Below are 21,933 nucleotides of genomic sequence, written 5' to 3' on the forward strand. Positions count from 1 at the left end.
GCAGTTGTTTACCTCTCGTTCTTTATGCAAGATTTTATACTTCTGTTGTCAATACTCAATGCTTGTTGCCAGTAGTATTATGTAAAAATGAAGTAAGGGCACACTGTACAGCACTGTACTTGTGAGAGATTTTAACCAAGAACTATGAACGTCAATCTTTCAATTGATCACCCATTTGCAAATGACGTATCCTAGCTGGGTTTAGTTTAGGGATTACTGGAGCCTATTGCAAGCTAGGGTACAAGGCTGGCCATCCTCAGGCTCAGACACTCTAGTCAATTCAGAGATGCCATTTAGCCTAACTGCATGTCTTTGAACTGTGGGAGGAAGCCTGTTCAGCACAGAGAGGGCATGCAAACTCTGCACCTAGAGTGGGGGGAGGTTCAGAGCTCCGGTCCAGGGGGGTTGAGGCAGTAGGGCTACCCAGTGAGACGTCTTGCTGCTCACCATGTAGGAACATTATTATTTGATATAAACAACCCAGAATAGTTATAACAAAGGAATATATTTTAAGAATTTAAAGCCCGCTAGCCATGAACTTGTCCACATTACGTTATAAGAGACAGTGTTTTTGCCTGCAAAACTTGCGATGGTTTGTCTAAACTTGAGTGATGTGAAATCCAGTTTTTTGTCTAAGTGTGACCAGACTCTTCGCCTTCTTAAACCGAGATGTTAACACTGCAGGCTTAGAGCTAGGTAAAGCCGTTCGTATTATTTTTGCTAATGAGTTTGGTACAATACCCATCTATTGTTGAGCAAGTGAGGGAAAAATGGTAGTCATTGACAATAAAGCACTGAGACGAAACTGTGAAAATAAGAAATCTGTGTTTAAATGTAAGCTATTGTCCGATGTAAAATGAATTTAGTAATGTTTAAATGGATTAGTGATTTTAAGGATGAATGTTTCTACTAGCATGGCAGGGTACTTAAAACTTTCTGTAACAGCTGAGAAGCTATTATGAATTATTACAGTACGAGCACAAAACCTTGTTATTGTAACAGTGAGTCAGAGCCAGGCTATTAAAAAGGTATTCACTTTTTCGTCTTTTTCTCTAGTTCTCCATGCCAGCAACCTTATGTAAATTTAGACATTTTATTTTATAAAATAAAAGTACAACTATAGGACAAAAATAGTATTAGACTCTATTTAATCACAATTGGTAGATATTTGCAGACTTCATTGTGAGATATGCTACATAAAACATAAGGGAAAGTAGCATGTGAGCAGAACAGCATGAACAAAATGAGGAAAAATCCTCCCAAACTTTAAAAATAATGAGACCCTTGGATGGAGGAAACTGCAGTGGGCTTAGCAGTAGTACACTCAGGATACCTGTACTTATCTGCTGCTATACTATGAGTAAGTACATTTAATTCAAGGAAGCTAAAGCATGGACATCACATTAGGTGTTCAGTTTTGAGCCAGGTACTAACTGACCTTATGATTCAAATGTAAGTATTTTCAGATTTTCGTCTTGGGCAGTCAATTGAATCACCAGTGAATATGGACAAAGACTGTAAGAAAACATGTAAAAGTTATCACTAAACAGACCGCTGTCTGGCCCTTTACAGGTGAATAATATATACCATTAACCAAATACACACCATTAAGAAAAACTGCATTCAGCTTTAACTGGGTTGATAAATACAAGGGCATACTTAAACATACAATGTGTGTACCACGCTGACCTACTTCTTGGTGGTTAGGAGACTAAAGTGTTTAAAGTATCCCGTTAGGTTATTGTTAGAGTGGAGAGGCCTGTTCAAAAGGAGACTCTGGGAGAGACTTTATGATAGTGATGTGGATTGCTTACGACAAAAAAGCTGAATAGGTTAAAGAATTTATATGAAAGGCAATGCATAATGGATACCGTCAAACTTATACAACTAATGTACAAAAGGAAATCACTCTCTTCATTGTTGTGCAGGCTCAATTAACATGGAGATTGAGAGCACAGTGCAATCTCCCTAAATCCTCACTGTTATCTGCCCTTTGCAGGTACACTCTGCTTAGTATTCGTCCGTGAGGGATTGCCTTGTTTAGCGTTCATCATGTATGTGGAAAGGTGTGAACAAGAAGTTTTCTGGCTAGCACACTTCACCTTAAAAGTTGTGATGGGTAAAACACCTTACTTTTTGTTTCATTGGAACAATGTACATATCAAACTAGTATGTATTTCCTTTTCAAGATGTATGCAGACACTCCTTGACTTGCGCAAATACACTACTTATGTCAAAATTTACATATGTCAGATTTCCCCTCATCCCCCTCCGTTGAACATAGCCCAGCCTACCGTAGACTAACCTAACCTAGCCTAGGCATTTATTGCAAACACAGGTATAGAAAAGTACACAATTAATATAATTATCTAGTAAATGTCATGCATATTAAATACTGTGATAAGACATGAGCCTAGTCAATGAAATGAATTCTTTACATTTGTATAAAGCTCTACATCTATTTAGAATAGATGCGTTCATGCGACAAGACATGCGACAAGACATGCGAGAACTGGGGAGATGCAGCTACCTGCCTCGTCTGCCTGCACCAACTTGCGCTTAACATACTTCAGACGCTTTGCATATGCAGCATCCATAAATAATGCGTATGGCGGGAATTTTTAACGCAAGTCTGGATTTATGTAAGTCAAATTTACATAAGTAGAGGTTTGTCAGTGCTTTTACTGTTATATCTCATTGCTAAGATAATTTATTTTATATCATTTGCATCCTGGCCACACATCAGCACTTTTGAATTATTGTAGAAAATGGTATCATCATTTTGTACAAAATTACTAAATCATTCAACACTGGACATTCTTTTAAACCTGATCAGGAGGAAAATATTCATTTTAAGACCTGGATATTAGTCTCTAACCACTGGAAATGTATTTTGACTAAATGAAAAACATAACTTGTGATTATTAATTACAATAAACGCTTCTCACATTTCTTTCTTCCATGTGTTAAGTTTTCCACCTTGATCTTACTGCCATGTGGTGGCAAGTTCTCAGGAAGAAAGTTCACATGTAACCATGCAAAACTTGCTTAAAATCAATGTGTGTCATATGGATGTAGTTGTAGTTGTTGATATTGTAGCTTTAATATACTTGCCAAATTACAAATAAAATATTGAGATTTTGGAATCCATTTACAGAGATTATGTAAAGTAATAGTGGTCATAATGATCAGAATTGTTATTCAGATATTTTATAATTTGCTTTATAAACTATTTTTTATAAATTGATATAAAACTGCAGTATGTACAGAAACTATTTAATGAAAATGTATGAAGTATATAGAAAATTTAAGTATCGCAAAAGTGATGTGAAGAGTTTGCTCAATAATTTAAAGAAAATGGTCCAGATGGAGTTGTCTGTCTAATAGAAAGTGTAAGTGAGTATGTACAACAGTATAATCCTTCCTTCTTGTTACATTGTAGGTCTTTATGAATCCTTAATCTTCATGATGAAAGGGTTGTTGATTAGACAGTTGCTTGTATGGTTCTTTTGATAGGCTTTTAAACATTTTTCAAATACTGATATTCAAGTCAACTAAGAATTTTCACTTATTGCACATAATATTTCATATGCACATGTGTAAGAATTTATATAAATAGATAATAACCACAGTATATTCTAAATATGTTATTCAGTCACCAGTTAAGTAGAGAAAACACTTCATTATTCATATCTATACATGCAAATCAATATTATAAGCTTATGTTGCAAAAAAGTAATTACATCACTCCAGAATAAAAAAAAATAAAACTTCAGGCACATACAACGTGAACTCTTTAGTTATAATGTTATATTATTTTAGGTTGTGGGATTCCTGAAGTTATATAATGGATTATTGGTGTTCAAGATCAGCCTTTCTTTTCCATCTGCCTCCTTCTCCAGCAGACAGACGACTCAGCACAGACCGACAGCCAGCAACCGACACAGTCCTGCGAAAACACAGACAGCAAGACACAGCCAAAGCGGCTCCACGTCTCTAATATTCCATTCAGGTTTAGAGACCCTGACCTCAGGCAAATGTTTGGTGTAAGTACTGCTTTTTCAGTCCATTACGGGTGCCTGCAAGGGACAGACTTCCTGTCATACTTACTGTACTGTCATCAACCAGTTGTTCTACATGGAAATTACATGAAGAATAATTTCAAAATCTTGCCGGAGTTAAAACTTAAAAAGCATTCAAACCTACTTATCATTAATGAAGATTACCTTTATATCTGCCTTTCTTTCTTCCCAGCAATTTGGTAAAATCTTAGATGTTGAAATCATTTTTAATGAGAGAGGATCTAAGGTATGTAGTCTGCCTCTTCATCTTGTGCATGCTTTTCTATTGGTATCTTCTTCCAAATATTTATTATGAAGAAGCAAGAAAGTCTATTTAATTTCTCATTGTAATCATCTTAAAAATTTAGCATATATTTAATTGTTTTGAAGTTTAGTTTTTTTAGTGGGTTTTAAGGTATTTTATGGTACAAGTAATTGCAAACAAACATTATCTAATCTATTTTAGCTTCTAGAATTCCAATCATCCCCATGCTTCTGACCAGCATAACAGGTTAAAAGGTGATGAGTAGATTCCCTGTAACTGCAGTGATGTAAATGTGCAATAAATAATATAACTATAATTCTAGAGGTTGTCGATAGAGCAGGTTGTTCCTTTCTGGTATTTTGGATTCCTCAGCTGGATCACAAAAACGAATTTTATTTTAAATTTGTCATATGAAGGTTGATGACTAAATATCTAAATATTGTAGATACTATATACTGGAGAAAATTTGAAAACGATTCTCTGCAGCTGATCATTGGCATTGCTGTGCTAAAGGTCCAAGATCATAAGTTATATATGAAAGACACGGGTGGGCTTTCCTGCTTCTTCATTACCAGATCAAACCAACAAGCACAGATGAACATTCTGGAAATCAATCAAGCCGATGGTCGTACAGAGGATTTTTAAAACATCAGCGTAGATTTATGTATTTGAAGTCCATAGCATTAGAACACATATATTTGTATTTGTATTTTTTTTCCTGCTTGAATGTCTTATTTTTTTTATGTTCTTATGATGTTTGAAGACAAATCAGTGAGATAGTAATGTCACATTTGTTATTAGCATTACCTCTTTGGTCTTCAGTTGATGTAATAAAACATCAGCAAATATCCAAAAGCTGACATGTATAGTGTTCTACAAGGGATCTCTTTGGTCTCTCTTTTTTTTTTTTTTTCTTTGCATGTACGACATGAAATTTCACAATTTGGGCAAACTGAAAATTGACCGGTTGATGTGTGATGGACGCCTTGCTGAATGACCGATTTATTAATGAGTATCTTGTTTCCCCCTTTTTCCACATGCATGCAGGGATTTGGTTTCGTAACTTTTGAAAATAGTGCTGATGCCGACAGGGCCAGGGAGAAATTACACGGCACGGTGGTAGAAGGCCGTAAAATAGAGGTGCCTCTTACCAATATTATCATCTAATTCACTTACGTTTTGTTTCAGATCGTCTGCCGTATAACCTCATATGTTCTGTGCCATGTCTTTGCTTTTATTTATATTTGCTTAATTTTGGTCTACTCATATGTTCCCTCCTTGTTCTCATGAGTTTGTTTATATACGTTCCGTTAATATGTATACATGTGCATTTGTAGATGTTCATGTAGATATAAACAGTTTTGTATTATACTTTAAAAGGAAGAATCGCTTAAGTAAAAAAAACAGCAACATTTGTAAGGTATACTTTGATTATTTCAGAAATTTGGCTGTTTAAAACAAAGCAAATAGCTGCACAATTATCTTGATCAGCATTTACGTGATTTTAATTGAAAATCATGCTTCTATAGTTTTTTTGATGCTACTTTTTATGGTTTATAATTTTTGCAAGTGGTGTGAACTACTAGGAGTATATAGCATGTAAGATCATCATTAAACTTATGGTAATTTTATAGCGATCCATGTGGTACGTGAATGGCAAATGTCTGTCTGCCAATTTCACTTATGTGTGCTTTGCCAGCTGCCTAAATCACATTTAAAACTGTAAATGTTTTGTAACTCTGTTTGTAATTACACGAAAGGAAAAGGGTTATGTGTTTATGCACATTTCATGCACATAATGTTGGGCATGTTCTCATTATTATTATTGTTATTATTATTATTTGGTAGCATCATTGCATGTTTACACATATGTATATATAATGCCTAATTGATTTGTTTGATATGGTAACTTGATGAATGAATGGTAAAATGATTGAATTTTAATTACTATTTTTACAGTAACAGTACTGCCATTCAAAAAATATATATATATAGTTACTGTATTATTTGTTATTCAGTAATCAATGGAGTAAAGGTGTTAGGCCACCTTTAAAATGTTCACTAATATATCTTCTTTATGCTTAGGTTAATAATGCAACAGCACGGGTTATGACAAATAAAAAGACAGTCAATCCTTATGCAAATGGTAAGTTATAGATACGTTTGTCCAGTCAGATACTTGAACTTTGAATGACTTTATTCTCGTGATGACTTTTCAAAGAGTTCTAAATGATTGTAACACAAGTATTGCCTACCAATTTCAAACTTGGCAACACATTACAAAATATTAATAAGGCTTCTTTCAAATGACAGTTGGATTAGGAGCTTTAAGTTTTTAAACAAATGTTGGCCTTGATGTGTGGAAAAAGTATTCGCCCAAGCAGTTAAAATTTTATTTTATAAACTAGTGTCCATATGCCACCTGTTCTGACACCCTTCTGAAAACCATTAAAAATACATGGAATTAGCACTCATTTATATGAAACTCCCAAACAGTTACACTCTGTAATAAGTGCTCTAGTGGAATGATTCTGAAATATAGAATGTATGGTCAGATATATACCCTGTGGAGAGCTCCAGTTCATGATCCTGAAATTCAACCATGGTTGGGAAAATTTTGAGATGTTAATTCAACTGAATGGTGCGATTGTGGAAGCAAACCACAAAAAAGTGGCACGCAAAGAAAATACACTCTGTAGTCATGCTACTGTAGAATATTTATGAACCCTAAACTCTGGAAGCGTGAGACTACCTGTTAACCTTACCGCGCTGCCTCTTCTAACCCTATAAAACGTCCTTGTAATGGGCACCATCTATTATTGACCTTAGCTGTAAAAATTGTGATAATTACCACAAAAACAGATAGGATGTAGAATGGCAGCAGAATTTATAAATAAATGCTACTAATAATAATCCTTTGGTTTGCTCCACGTTTACACTTCAGTGTCTGTACTGCAAATTAGGTTACAATTTCTTGCATTTCTTAGTGTTGAATCTGTAACGTTGCAAAAGAATGGCTCATTTAGTAGCAACATAAGCTTAAATTGTACTGCAGATAATTTTTGTGCATTTCATGCTGTTCCTGAATTACATTTTGTAATTCGTAAGGCTAAAAAGGGTATAACATCCCAATGAAAAGATTTATTTTTTCTTGTGGATATTTTTGTTACTTCTATTTTTAGATAATTTGATAATTATTAGGCGTCTTCAGTTTCACATAATTACATTCTAAGGTGAAAATGTGAAAACAAATTTAATGAATTCCGCTTTCACATGCATTTCTTCGAATTTTTCTGAGCAAAAAAAAAAAAACAACCTGGGCAATGATTAGCCATGGTACACAAATGTTTCTTCCTAGCTCTCATGAATAAACAGCAGTGTGGGTTTTAAAGCCTCATTTCTCCCATCACTATCATAAAACCAGAATCCCTGGTTATATAGGTGTTGTCATGGCAGCAGAAAAGGATTTGTAATTATTGCCTCATTAAGTTTTGTTAACTGGAGAACCAAGGTAAGGTCCTATAAAAGCTGACAATCATGTAATTTTCTCCTTTGTTGTCTACACTTAATTCGTGATTACTCACCTTGATTCATTTCTAAAATTATAACAGCTGTAGCTCTTGAAATTCCCTTTTATTTGGTTATCTTCAGACTCAGAGCTCTTGCAGTATTTGTAAAGTATTGAAAAAGCTCTTGGCAGCGAAACCCAAAATACCTGGCTTTTAAGCTTATGTTATGAACAGTCACAGTCTGCCATCTACATCTTCTTTCTTCTTGTTGCTCAAGCTTGGAGGTAGAGTCAGTATGTTTGAAAACCTTTGAATGTAATTCGGTTTGCACACATCATTATTATAGAAGTATTACAATTGCACCACCTTTTAAATACTCACTGCTAATAAGTGCTCTTCTTTACTAAATAAAATGTACACAAGACTACAAGCAGTCCTCAGGTTAAGAACATCTGACTTACGGACAAGTATGAACGGACTGCCACAAAGGTTCTTATATTAGAAATTTGTTAAATACAATGAGTCGAAAAAAAAAAAAAAAAAGGCATGCACTACTTTGTGATACTCATGAAAACATAGATTTTGTTGGCTCAAGGTACTCTACAGTACTGTATGTAGTTCTTATTATTATTACCTTTATTATTGTGGTTGTTATTGTTATTATGTACTGTATTATTATTTTTCCGACTTACCTACATATTTAACTTAAAGACAGATTTAGGAAACAGATCTCGTTTGTAACCTGGAGACTGCCTATACTGTATATCCTGTCCATTATTCTTAATTTACAATTTACCAAAAGTTTCTATATGTCATAGAACTTACTTCTGAAAATGGAATACAAGACATTATTTTAAAAATGGCATTTCAACATAATTTTCAGTAGATAAAGGCTATAGATGGGGGTGTGGCTCCGTGGGTCGGGACACTGTGCCTGTGATTGAAGGGCCACCACTTCAGATCCCCTTGGCAGAGTGGATTCACTGTTCGGCCCTTGAGCAAAGGCCCTTAACCCCGATTTCTGTAGGGACCGTGCTTTATTAAAAAACGAAAAAAAGTACAGCAATTTGGATAATACTGTTTGATAAATAAACACATGTATGTATAAATGTACATGCTCATGTTCTAGGACAGGGGTAGCCAATCTTATCCGCAAAGGGCCGGTGTGTATGCAGGTTTTTGGGATAACCTGTAGGTCAGCTGTTCAAACCCAGGTGTGAGGACTCTTTCAGCCAATTAGTCCTCTAATTAGTAATCTAATTATGGAGTTGCAGCGAAAACCCGCATACACACCGGCCCTTTGCGGATAAGATTGGCTACCCCTGTTCTAGGAAAACATTTCACAATAATTAAAGCTTTTCTCAGCTGCATTCATTTGAAGGACAGGTAGAAGTATCCTCCCGTTGAATGATCCAAGTGTATAAGCAGTTTAACATGCTTCAGCTTTCCACCCGCTGCAACTGTCAACTCTATAATGTGTAATGTGACCCTACAATTTATTTATTTATGCATTTATTCTTCTTGTTGACATGTTAGACAAGGAGATAAAAGCATCTGGTAAAGGCCTGGACATCTCAGATATGGGGCTTATTATTGCAGAGCAGCATAGCTGTATATGGACACTGAATTGAAATTAGGGGAAACCATTTGTTGCACAGCAAGTTGCATGTGTGATATATTTTACAAGCATTGATGGATTAACGAAGGGTGGACAGAGAGGTAAATAATCTAACTTGTACATGATCAAAAGCTCCTCAGAGAGGTGGGTCATTTTCACTTGCCCCCGATCTGTGGTCTTGCTCTTGGGTTCCTTAGACAGCAGTGTGGCAGCCCCCCGTTACACATGATTAACCCACACAGTTATACGCTAACGCACAGCTCACAGGCCAGACAGAGTAAAGTTTAATTGCTGTTATTTCCATGATAAATGGGGGTTTGGGATTCAGCAGCCTGGAGAAAGGTAGGCGGATGTGGCCATCGGAAAAGCAGCAGAAGTAGGACTGTGGATGAAAAATGAGACAAACTTTCGGCCATGAGCATCGACCGACATCGCCTTGGATTTTTCATGGACAAATTGAGAAGCCATTAGTAGAAATTAAAGTATAAGAAGAATTTGTTTGATTTACCGGCTTCACTAACCCCCCAACCCCCATTACTATACAGTGTGTATTACACTGACAGAGGTGATATCTGACTTCCTGCAAGCTGTTTTGTAGAGCTGATGCTAAGTTTCAGTTATTAAATTATGTAATATGCAATTTCTGTTTGTCTTTAGGCTGGAAGTTGAATCCAGTGGTGGGTGCAGTCTACAGCCCAGAATTCTATGCAGGTACGTTAAAAATCTATCAGTAATAGCCAAGCGTCCTGATTCTGTGGTCTTTCTGCACCCCTTTCTGAAGCATAATTCTCTTAGATGATGCCGATGTTGTAGTTTTAATCCAGCCTATATGGAGACCAGTCAAGTTTTATATGTGAGGTGCTATAGATCAATAAAGCAACTATATGTCACCTATATTTTTACTTGGTGACTTATGAAAAATGAAATAAAATAACAAATAATAAATCAAATAGCAAACATGAAATACTTTATCAGTTACTGGTAAAGTATGCCAGATTTAGTTCTGATGGATTTGTGCCATGGCTGTTATAATTATGCTGAATTTGCAGTTTTGAAGCTGATAAATTTGAGAAATATATATGTGTGGGTGTGTAATTTATTTTTGAAATTTAAGTATTGCATTTTTATGGAGAATATGGTAAGACGGACAAACTACTGAAATGGTTTTAATATTGTTTGACCAGCAAAGTTGCCATTATTCATCACGGATATATGGCCAGGGATTTTCTTTACTACCAAATCATGACAAGACACTGCTCCCTTTTTACAGGTTTGGGACAGATGCGAAAGACAGTGAGGTTTAATAATCGAAACCAGAGATTTTTGTATGAAAAGTTGAAAAACTCAACGCACTGAAGACTAAAATAAGCCTCACACTTCCTCTCTTTTCTTTGTGATTTCTTTTAATACCCACATCCACCCAGCTGACCCCATAAAACCCTAACAGTCAATTATTCTAATTAGGACCAGCTGGGTTTCATTAACAGGGTTACCTGTATGAGCAGGGTGGAGATAAATCACCACGGTAACATATAAGATCACTGAAGGCCAGCTTCTATCATTGTGTGCCCCCCTGCTGGCTCATACAAATTATCTGAAGATGATCTAAGTGAGAAGTGCCGATTTAAAAAATCATAAATCTTAATAAAGACAGAAGCTGGTTTTTAGAAAGCTGTCAGAATCTTCTGATTAATAGGAATTTCACCAGTTTTTGATTGCCAATGAAGATACTCGTAGTTCTGCTGGAGTACATTCGTACATCATGTCTGCCTGCTCAGATTTATGATGAAATTGTCGGTGAGAACAGGGTATAACCCCAGAAAGCTTTACGAAACTCAGATGATGCACCACTTGGATTTGCATAACTCACTTTCTCCCACTGTGGAATTTTTCAGAGCTTAGGAGAGTTAATGGAAATTAGAGTTCAACAAAAGTACTCCGAGGGAAAAAAATAAAATCAATCAAAAAGGAATGCAATACCACCTAGTTGAAATATGGCTGGTCAAAACCAGGGGAATATTATTTAAATCAATTTTCAGCAAGCACCACCTGATCTACATGGTACTGAAAGTGTTTTACATGTGATAGGTACTCTCACCTTTGTCATGTGATTTATATATTTCACTAGCTGATGACTTTAGTTTTCTTAGCTAACCTGCCTTAACTCTGGAAACTTATTCTGTGTGATTCTGATTCTAATTATTTCTACAGATAATCGTAATATGATGTGAAGGCATTTAACAAAAACAAAAGTTCTGTGTTAGCACTGGTAATGTCACCTACAATTATCAATAACATGTTATTGTGTGACATGAGACAGACAAGAAGTGTAGCACTTCAAAATGTAGCATATAATTATTGTAGATGTCAAAAAATTATAAATTGGAGTTTGCTTGGGTCCTTTTCTCAGTAAACTTTTATAGAACAGTGAGCACTTTGTACTATTCCCATGTTAACGTGAGCGTATTACTTAAGAACAGCAAAATACATTTATCAAATAGTATTATGCTTATCACTTTCATTGTGGTTGTTTTTCTTGATAATTTTTATTTTACACATTGCCACTACAGCTTAATAAATTAGTTATTGGAAACCTTTCATAGTTCAGATTTATTTTTAATTCTTGTGACTATACATGATTCTTACTCTAAACGGTCTATTTAGATCAAAATATTTTTAATGCAGGAATATACTTCTGTATGTTTTGAAAACAATAATTTAGTATTTAGCTTAAACAGTCAGCGGTGGAATATAAAAGGTAATTCACAATCAGAGATAAGCTGTGACAAACAAAAGTTAAAGATCTTTCAGTAAGAGAAACTGCTATTGAAGCGACAAAAATATATAGTTTATATGCTTATTAATTACTCCACATATTTTTATGCATTGCATACTCCTCTGATAAAACTTCCATCAACTTCTTTAATTAAAGTAATAGCTAAAATATGGTTCCAGATCAGCAGTTATTAATCCCGGCACTTTGAGTGTCATTAATTAACTATGGAAAAAAGCAAACACTTGAAAGTAATGGCACTGCTTTTCTGAAATGGTAAGTCAATGCATTGAATGTGAGTACAGAAAAACACCCACACACTAAAGTTATTACATTTGCGCAGTAGCCAATATTTAGTACCACTTAATGTTTGTCTGTGCTTTAATTTAACAACATAAATCAACTCACTTAAATGTATGATATTAGTAGTAACAAGTACGGTGGCACCCCAGTTAACTATAGGTTTGCTATTTTTAGTCATTGCGGTACTAATAGGGATATGTCATGTAAAATATGAGCAGTGCGTGAGTAGTTTTTTCAAAGTTTGACTAATGAAAATGTAAGGAGGTGAATATGTAAATAAGAACAAAAATAGCTTTGTTATTTATCATAGTGGATTGCTGGTGCAGCTATTGCAGTATTGCTAATAGTGTACAAATAATCATATTTTGTAAAAAACATATATTATGATATATGGCTTATTTCAATAGTACTTTCATCATAAACCAGGCATATTAGGAGTTAAATTACAAAAGTGCAAATTCATAAATCAAGTTAGTTAAAACAAAGTAAAACTATCTGTGTTGTTCAGATAAAATAAAGCATGATTTATTTTAACTGTGTGAAGCATAAATGAAGTGTAATACTATCAGCTTTTCCCATCATGCTGTAATTTGTGTAGCGTAAGAATAACCCTTCAGATGGCACAATCTGGGCAATTTGCTGCGAAATGCAACAGGCTGCGTCTTACTGGACATTACAGCAGCAACGTGACCGTGGAAATAGTTTCTATTGCTGAAGGCAAGGTCGATCCTGAGAATGACATGCTTAAAGTTGTACTTTCATGGTGCATTACAATTAAAAACAAATAATTAAAAATGGATTGACAGCATCAAAGTAGCCGGTCCAGCAAGACATTTCTTTTATCTATATATACAGCATATAGCCGCAGAAAAAATTAAGAGACCACAGCACAATTTTTTGTTTCACTTATTTCTCAAGTTATGGGTGTGTGTCTGTGAATAACATATTTTTTATTGAAAACTGCAGCCTGGTTCTTCTCTGTTTCTCATTAATGAAGGGCTTCTTCCTTGCTTTATGGGACTTCAGTCCTGCTTCTAGGAGCTTGTGTCCTAGCAGTGCACTTCATACCTGCACTTAATGTTTCCCATTCCTTTCGAAGGTCACTTGACGTCATTTTCCGATTCATGAGAAACTGTCGGAAAAATTAACGGCCATCTCTGGCATTAGAGAGTCGCTTCTGCCCTCTACTTGGCTGATGTCTGGTCATTCCCAGTGTTTCCTGCTTCACCTTATTCTTGTGTACTGCTGTCTCTGAACCTGAAAGCAACCTGCTGCACAGTGATTAAACCAGGATTTAAAAATGCAGATTTAAAAAAAAAAATATATATATATATATATATATAGAGTGGTCTCTTAATTTTTTCCATGGCTGTATATAAATACAGGTATATAACAAATATATACACATATATATAAATATTTTTTTCGGCTAACCGTCAGCAGTTATGTCAGTCTTTTACTGTTGCTAGTAAAAAAAAAAAAAGAAGAATTGCAAATATTGCCATATTTATTCAGAAGATTTTGGAAAATATGAATTGAAATATGAAATAGTGATATGAAATGGTTACTGCTGTGCCAAGTTTATATTTATTTAATGGCAAATTCCTCAGTCAGCATTTTCATTTTAAATGCAATAATCCTGAAGTAAAACCCTGGCTTAGTGTGCAGCACTGCATTGTCCTGCCACATGGCCTCTGTTTCCTGGAATGAGCTCTAGGATCGCTGTGACCCGGAATTGGATAAGTGGCTGTGGAAGATGGACGGCTATAGAAATTTCTGGTGGCATTGTGGCCTCCTCCTTCAGGGCTCTGGTTTTGATGCCTGCTTTGGACAGGGCAAGCAGCCAAAAACAGGATTTCCAACAGTTTTTGGACAGGCAGTCCTGTCACTTGCAGTGGTCAAACTAATAAAAGAGCGTACCTTAGACGAATATAGAGTTGGAGTGTTACATATCTTGGGTGATTTACTGCAGAAGAAAGCAACAACACTGAGTCATGGATGCTACACAAAGCTGTTATTGACGGTGACACTGTGGTTCTCTATGATAGCTGATGACATTTTATGGCCTGATGGTGAGTTTTCGACTGGCAGCGGTGCAGCCGAGCATGAGGATTATGTTTGCCTTGGACAGGTCGAGGTGCAGATGATGATCAGCCGTCCAGGCAGAACTATCACTAAACAAGAACCAGTGTAAGAGGAGTCTTGTGGGGAAGGTACATGGAATTGACAAGACGATGACTGAGCTCAATCATCTGTTCCGTTAAGAAAACAAGTGATGACCCAGTAGAAATATTCTTATAGAAACTCCAGATGAAGCAGCGAGAGAGCCTTGCCTTTCACTTTGTGAGACACAGAAATATGGAGAAATTACCCTATAGGGTACAGTCTGTTTATTGTAAGCGTCAGATTGGAATTTATTCATAAAGAAAGTGCAGAGTGTGATGTGATAGTAGATTTGAAAAAGCTGATACTGGGCCTGACTTCTGGATTCACCGGCTTGGTTCTGTCAGCACAGAGTGAATTTCGGATCAATAGTGGAACATCATGCTGGACCTGAAGTCAAAGCACATAGTAACTGAAGGCAGGATAAATGTACTGATGGTGAAAAATAGTTGGGAAAAAAGAGGTTGGGAGAGATTTGAGATTTCTGCAGAAGAGGACCAAGGGTAGGAGAAATGGGTGGAACTAAGCAGGGTCTGCAAAATGAAACTGGTTTAAGTGGTGGTCATAACCATATGTGTGAGGGACGTCACATGACTGCAGCAAAGGGAGGAACAAAGCTTTGTGAAATGTCCAGTTTGATGAGGAAGTCACCCAGGAGTATCAGTGGCATACAGTGAGCTAGGAATGTACTCCGAATTCAGCACGGGGAACTGGTGGCTTATAAAGGGCAGTAACAGAGGGATCGGTGGATGGATAAACTGCTGCAATACTGGCAAGCAAAAGCTGTATACCCATGATGGTGATACTGCCCAGAATATATATTGGTGCTGGATGGCATGACCCAAAATCTCTATCATGGTATTTTGGCAGTGTTGTGGTATATCATGGTATTTCTTTATTTTTTCTTTCAAGTTCACCCTTACTGCAGCAGCAATAAAATACGCTTGTAGATGTGTTTATGCTTATAAAGGTACGGAAGGGCCACCATGAAAATATTATTTGAATTCTGACTGTAGTCTCAGAATTCTGACCTTTTTTCTATACTCTGAATTCTGAGATTAAAGTCAGAATTCTGAGAAAAAAGTCAGAATTTTGACATTAAAGTCAGAATTCTGAGAAAAAAGTTAGAAGAATTCAAATAATATTTTTATGGTGGATCTAATCCTCTTCCGTATAAAGGTGTGTTTTATTTATTATTATAAAAATTGTTTACATTTAGCTTCATAGTATACCCGACATGTTTTAGATTATTAGATTATTAATGCATATTCAGCACAATATTGACATGTTTTATTGATTATACCTGTGTACCTAGCTTGATAAGAATTATTTCACTGAAATGTTGTATTGATTATAACCGACATGTTTTATTGATTATAAAACCAGTATACCAGATGAACTGCCCAGAACACACACACACAGAGGTTTGTAATTATGTCTTTGTGGGGACTCTCCATTCATTTCTATGAGGAAAACTCTAATCCCAACATGATGACCTTAACCCCTACCCAGCCCCAACCTTAACCATAAGTAACCAAAGTACAGTAAAACCTTGGATTGCGAGCATAATTCGTTCCGGAAACGTGCTAGTAATCCAAAAAAGCACTTGTATATCAAAGCAATTTCTCCCATTAAAAATAATGGAAACTCAGATGATTCGTTCCATAACCCAAAAATATTCATATAAAATGATTAATACAAAATATAAAGTAAAAATACAAAAAACAAATTAACCTGCACTTTACATTTGAAAAGAATCGTGGATGGTGTGAGAGAGACGAGAGAGAGAAGAAGAGGAGGGTTATTTTGTATTACGACTTTCACTTTAAATAATGGAATCACTGCTGTCTGTTGGCTCACTGGAATCTTTTTCTTGTTGTGCAACTTTAACAAGGAACCCATCCAATGACAGCCACTTTTCAATTTCGTGGAAATGTGGACATTGCATTGTCGTTAAACAGATTCATTGCTGGCACTGCTACACCCTTATTCGGGTGGTGCTTTTCTACTAAATTTTGACTATACAAGTGAGGCACGCCGACTGAGGCCGAGCATGGGAGATGATTACCCACAATCCCGCAGCGAAACAGAGAGAGAAGAACCATCGGCTCACTCGTGATCACGTGATGCTCGGCAGACAAAGTGTATACGTAATACTCATATTGCAAGATCTTGCTTGTTTATCAAGTTGAAATTTATTTTAAAATTTTGCTCGTCTTGCAAAACACTCGCAAACCAAGTTACTTGCAATCCGAGGTTTGACTGTACAAGACTTTTGGCATTTTTAATTTTTTGATTGCATTCACAGATCTGCAACTGGAAGATGGTCCCCACAACATAAAAAAACAGGTTTTTATTACATTGTGGGGGACATTTGGTCCCCACATAGAGTCATGTGTTGCTTAAGTGGATGGTGTGGCCTACTATGCAACTAGGCCATATGGTATAGTCTAAAAAAAACATATGCATTATAGTAAATACATAAATCAGTAACATAATTTATCAAAAATGATGTACTGTACTTAATTGTATGTGCTATACTTATATACTGGCAGCACAGTAGGTTTGTTTACACCAGCATCACCACAAACATGTGAATAATGCATTGTGCTATGACATTACATAATGGAACCACCATCGTACAGTATATGCGGGCCGTCGTTGACCTAAATGTCGTTATGTAGCGTACTCCTATTGAGCATCTGGTCTTTTGTCCTTCAGCAGAAACTATTGGCCTTCTCACTGTCTTTAAAGAAAGGTCTTCTGCTAAAACATGGTTTTATAAAATGCTTGTGATGGAACTGTGAGGATATGTTATAGGTGGGCTGGGTTTAACGCCAGACAGTGGCAGCTTGGTTTTGTCAATACAGAGGTAGTGCATAAGTGCCTCCCACAGACTTGTGAGCTGCCTACAGTGAAAAATGCACAGCTTGTCCAGCTGGCACTGGCTCTCGTGCATTATGCCATGTGAATTGTAATGTGATAATAAAGAAATTGCCTTGGCAGGGAGTGTATTGCTAAAGCGCACATCTTAACTTTGTAACATCCAAACGTGGTTGTAGGACAATGCAGACACTAATACAGAATTTGAAACAGCCTCATGCAGTTTAAACCTGTGGAAACATCTAAAAACTTAAACTTAAATTTTCTTCATTTAAACATTGATATAAATCTGCACAAGTCCCACTACCAAGCATACTAAAATTTACATATGTTGATTAGTATATGTATTGTATATGGAAACTGATTATGTGAGTCATATATGGTTTAATGAAATAGGCAAATGACAGTTATAAAGAAAACTGCTCCAGTAGAGCAGGTTCATTGGTCATGGAAACTTATGTTTTATTTTAACTGTTTCAAAGCATCACAACAGCATAGGACAGAAGGCATCAACAAAGAAGAACACTTAACAGGACAGTTAACCTCAGAAATGACCACAGAACTGAATCAGCATCTCTGTAAGCCCCTTTTAAAAAAAGCATCACAAAACTGGTGTTTAAGGCAGGATTTCCATTTACAAGCTGCATGTATCCACAGTCAACTCATGACAATGCATAACATGGTGTAAGGAGCATGAAACCAGGACCCCAGAGCAATTGAAAAAGTAATATGCTCTGGTAAGTCATCTTTCACCATTTTTCCTGGACAGCTTTCATTTCGAAAAAGCCAAATGATACCTTCAGCCCCCAATGTCTGTTGGTATGTCTTGGGGGGATCATTAGATCCAGTGATTGCTCTGCATTGTATGACAGCCCAGTAATATGCCAGTGTGCAGGACCAGATTCACCTTATGGTGCAAACACTGTTCCCGTATGATGTCGCCATATTCCATGATGACATAGGCCTCAAGTTCACTGCTAAAAGTCTTTTCATGATCGGCAGGATAAAGTCAGATCCATTCTGCGGTCTCCCCAAATCTAAACATCATTGAACCTCTATGTGAGATTCCAAAGCACAGAAATGATATATATTTCTTCCTCTTTCATCCTCCTTCTGCTGTGTCACTCTACACATGGTTTGGGACTGAAAGAAGCTGTTCTGATGGCAAAGCCCAGCTTCTTATTTGGTCTTCAATATTAATATATATTTTTTTGCATTATTTTGTACACTTTTTGTCTCATCCATGATTTTCATATTAATGGTAGCAATAATATTAATAATTGTTGTTGTTCATTCAGACCCTGACCCAGTTAAAAGGTGAATTAAAATTATTTTTATTTACAGAATTTACTGCATTATTCTGATACTAGTATTGTTACATCCTAAATGTGAAATTCTTATGAAGTGGAACACATAATACATTTAACACAATTTAAGCCTCAAAGCAATTATCTTATTTACCTTAAAGGGGAAGTGCAAAAGGATTCAATTACCACACATTATGTTTGGCAGGGGACCTACCTCACATAAAAAAGTTAATTAATCAGGGCTATGTCAATTTCCCTAAGCCATGCCGTTTTGCAGAGAGGTAATTAATCACAAATTTCCCAACACACAGCATGCACAGAGAACTGCAGGAATCATTTATTGGCGCTCATTTTTCAGATAGGTAGATGAGAGCTGTAGTGGTGAAACTACAAGTGTATAGATTGTCAGTATATTAGTGTGAGTTTATGCATTTTTAATAAAATTAAACACATAAACTAACAGCAATACAAGCACAACAACAACAAAAGAAAGAACATCAATAATAATTATAATAATAACAATAATTCATAATTTTATTATTATTATTATTATTTAAGAGCTGTGAAATTACAAAGAAGAGAACACTAGAGCCTACAACTCTTTCTGGACTGAACGTAAAATATATACCATAGCAATACAATAAATAATTGTCCCCACTGGTCACACCATCTTCTAGTCCACAGAGTGTTCCTGACCAGGGAGGTATTCCACAAAGCAGAATTTCCCAGTTAGCTGGATAACTTAAGCCAAATGTAAAAGCTGTTGAATAGGAGGAGAAATACATTACATTCCTATTGGACAATCCTTACATTTGGTTTAAGTTTTTTGGCTAATGAAGAAGTCCTGCTTTGTGGAATCTCCCTAGCTCAGCAAGCATCTCTTGCCAGTTTACTTGGCCAAATGAACCTCTGAAGTCTAGGCATTCACACTTCACACATACTTTTATTGCTTGATTGTCTGTTATCAAGCAACAATTAACCAAATGATTGATTAATCATTCAACAATTTAATCCAAATGTAGTCCACATGTTTTCACTATCTGACCGTAAAATCATCCAGAGATGATTATGAAAACTAACCCATGACCCTGACCAGGAGGTCAGAAGATGGATGGATGGATGGATGGATGGATGATGCATCTTAGATCTTCTGAGTAACAAGCATTTTGATTTAATATTAAAATAGTGATAAAATCTATATTTTATTTTAATTCATGTTAATTGTGAAAATGGTTTGCAATGTTGCCAGTTGGCCTTGGGCTCCTGCAGATTTCTATAGTTATTATTATTTTTCCCACGTATAACTGCATAAAAATGCATTATATTGAATTTAATTGAATGTTATAATGCAAAAATCAGTCTGAGCTTGGTGCTCAGGTCAAGACTATCATAACCTAAATGTGTTGTTATGTTGTTAAAATGTACAGATTTGAAAAACTAGCTTTTCAGATTTTTCACTGCTATGATTTTTGGTTAATACTCACTGGAATATTAACGTATTATGCACAAGTTGTTAAAGTAAACACACTTTTTTTCTAGCATTAAAATTCTGCTTGAATTTTTTAGGAAAGACTTTTACCACAAGGTTAACCCTGATGCCCTGGCCAAATTACAGTTCAGCCCCCATGACAAAATGGAGGCCATTTAATCATTCTCCAGTATAATATCCAGAAAAATAATGTCTTAGCTCATCACCCAAATAGGCTGATGTGTGGTGAGCTTTGACACAGCGAATGATTTCTGTGCATCATTCAGGTGGGTTCTGTGTTTCATCTTTGTGTATATGCATGTACATACATGCATATACAGGTCATGGTTAGAGTCCAGGGTCAGGCAGTGTCCAGAGCATTTGGGGTCAAAGGTCCAATGGCGATGCGGTTACTCTGTAGGCCAAGGGATTCAAACCCATGACCAGCAAACAGGCAGAGATTCCCAGGCCATTGAGCAACCACCTCCAACTCTGGATGGAAAGAGTTAAGAGCCCAGCCAATTATTCATGGTTTTTACTAACTGCTCAAGCTCCTTAACATCCAATGCTTTGATGGTGAAAATGCAAAAGGGTAACATAACACTATTCTTCTCCCTCCTTGCAGCTAACCACATACAGTATCTTTATTCAGGGACATAGGTGCTTGGTCTTACTCTTTGTCACCTGTATATCCTCCACAGTTCCAGGCTTTCCGTATCCAGCTGCAACGGCAGCAGCTGCGTACAGAGGGGCCCATTTGAGAGGCCGAGGGCGGACCGTCTACAACGCGTTTCGGGCAGCCGCCCCCCCGCCACCTATTCCTGCCTATGGAGGGTGAGTGTCCCAGCCTTTGCATCCGTTTTATACCTTAGAACTATTGCAGAATCATAGTTTCATGACATTCCTATGTACTTCATCATTTGTGTGTCCAGAAAGTCTACAAGTCAAGTTAACATAATTTTTGCACTTTGTGAACTGGGCCTGTAAATAAATTCAGCAGGGCTCAGGCCATGCATGGAACATCTGAGAATTTTTATGAATTTTAAATTCAACTGGAATAAATTGCATCCAGGATTAGTAAACCAGGTCAACCAAGTCACAGGTAAACAAATTAGACAGCATTTTCCCAGTACTCAAACGGTCTGCTATTGTTCAACAACTCTGGGAAGATGGGTTTCATTGAGTTTCCTTGTAAACATGCACTAACTTTTTCATTATTATTATTATTTTGTGTATATTTTCAGTGTTGTGTACCAGGATGGGTTTTATGGTGCAGATATTTATGTAAGTATTCATTGATTAACATTTTATGTACTGTATCACTTTGCTTCCTTAATATGTTAGATTAAACTCATAGTTACAAGTTATGGTTCTATTAAAAGAAACAATTGTGTCTGAAAGTGCACAGTGCCTAAACATGTGGAATCACCTCTCCACTCCATGTTTGTGGAATTGGCTTTAACCAGAGCTATGAGTGGAGTTCATATGCTCCTGCAATATTCCTTATGCCTGCTGGAATTAATGATTTTTCAAAATAGATGGATGGACTCTTGAAAATGTAATCTTTCTCCCAGCCTAGTTAC

The 21,933-nt window shown here is 36.3% G+C and overlaps 1 protein-coding gene across 30 annotated transcripts in view; it reads left to right on the plus strand.

Annotated features, from left to right (window-relative positions):
- LOC111850867 (RNA binding protein fox-1 homolog 1) overlaps positions 1-21,933 on the plus strand; it is a 446,550-nt gene that overhangs the window by 400,063 nt on the left and 24,554 nt on the right. For 29 of the 30 annotated variants that reach the window (XR_011991797.1, XM_072712498.1, XM_072712497.1 and 26 more), the window contains 7 exons: positions 3,903-4,046; positions 4,255-4,308; positions 5,374-5,466; positions 6,412-6,472; positions 10,111-10,164; positions 21,052-21,184; positions 21,595-21,634. Coding sequence is in view for 29 of the 30 variants with exons in the window: in XM_072712498.1 (XP_072568599.1) it covers positions 3,903-4,046; positions 4,255-4,308; positions 5,374-5,466; positions 6,412-6,472; positions 10,111-10,164; positions 21,052-21,184; positions 21,595-21,634 (579 nt within the window). In the remaining variant the exon portion in view is untranslated. The remainder of the gene's footprint in view (positions 1-3,902; positions 4,047-4,254; positions 4,309-5,373; positions 5,467-6,411; positions 6,473-10,110; positions 10,165-21,051; positions 21,185-21,594; positions 21,635-21,933) is intronic. The other variant, XM_072712494.1, reaches the window with a different exon arrangement.

This window comes from Paramormyrops kingsleyae, chromosome 5 (genome assembly GCF_048594095.1).
Source record: "Paramormyrops kingsleyae isolate MSU_618 chromosome 5, PKINGS_0.4, whole genome shotgun sequence".
In the NCBI taxonomy this organism is placed as follows: Eukaryota; Metazoa; Chordata; class Actinopteri; order Osteoglossiformes; family Mormyridae; genus Paramormyrops; species Paramormyrops kingsleyae.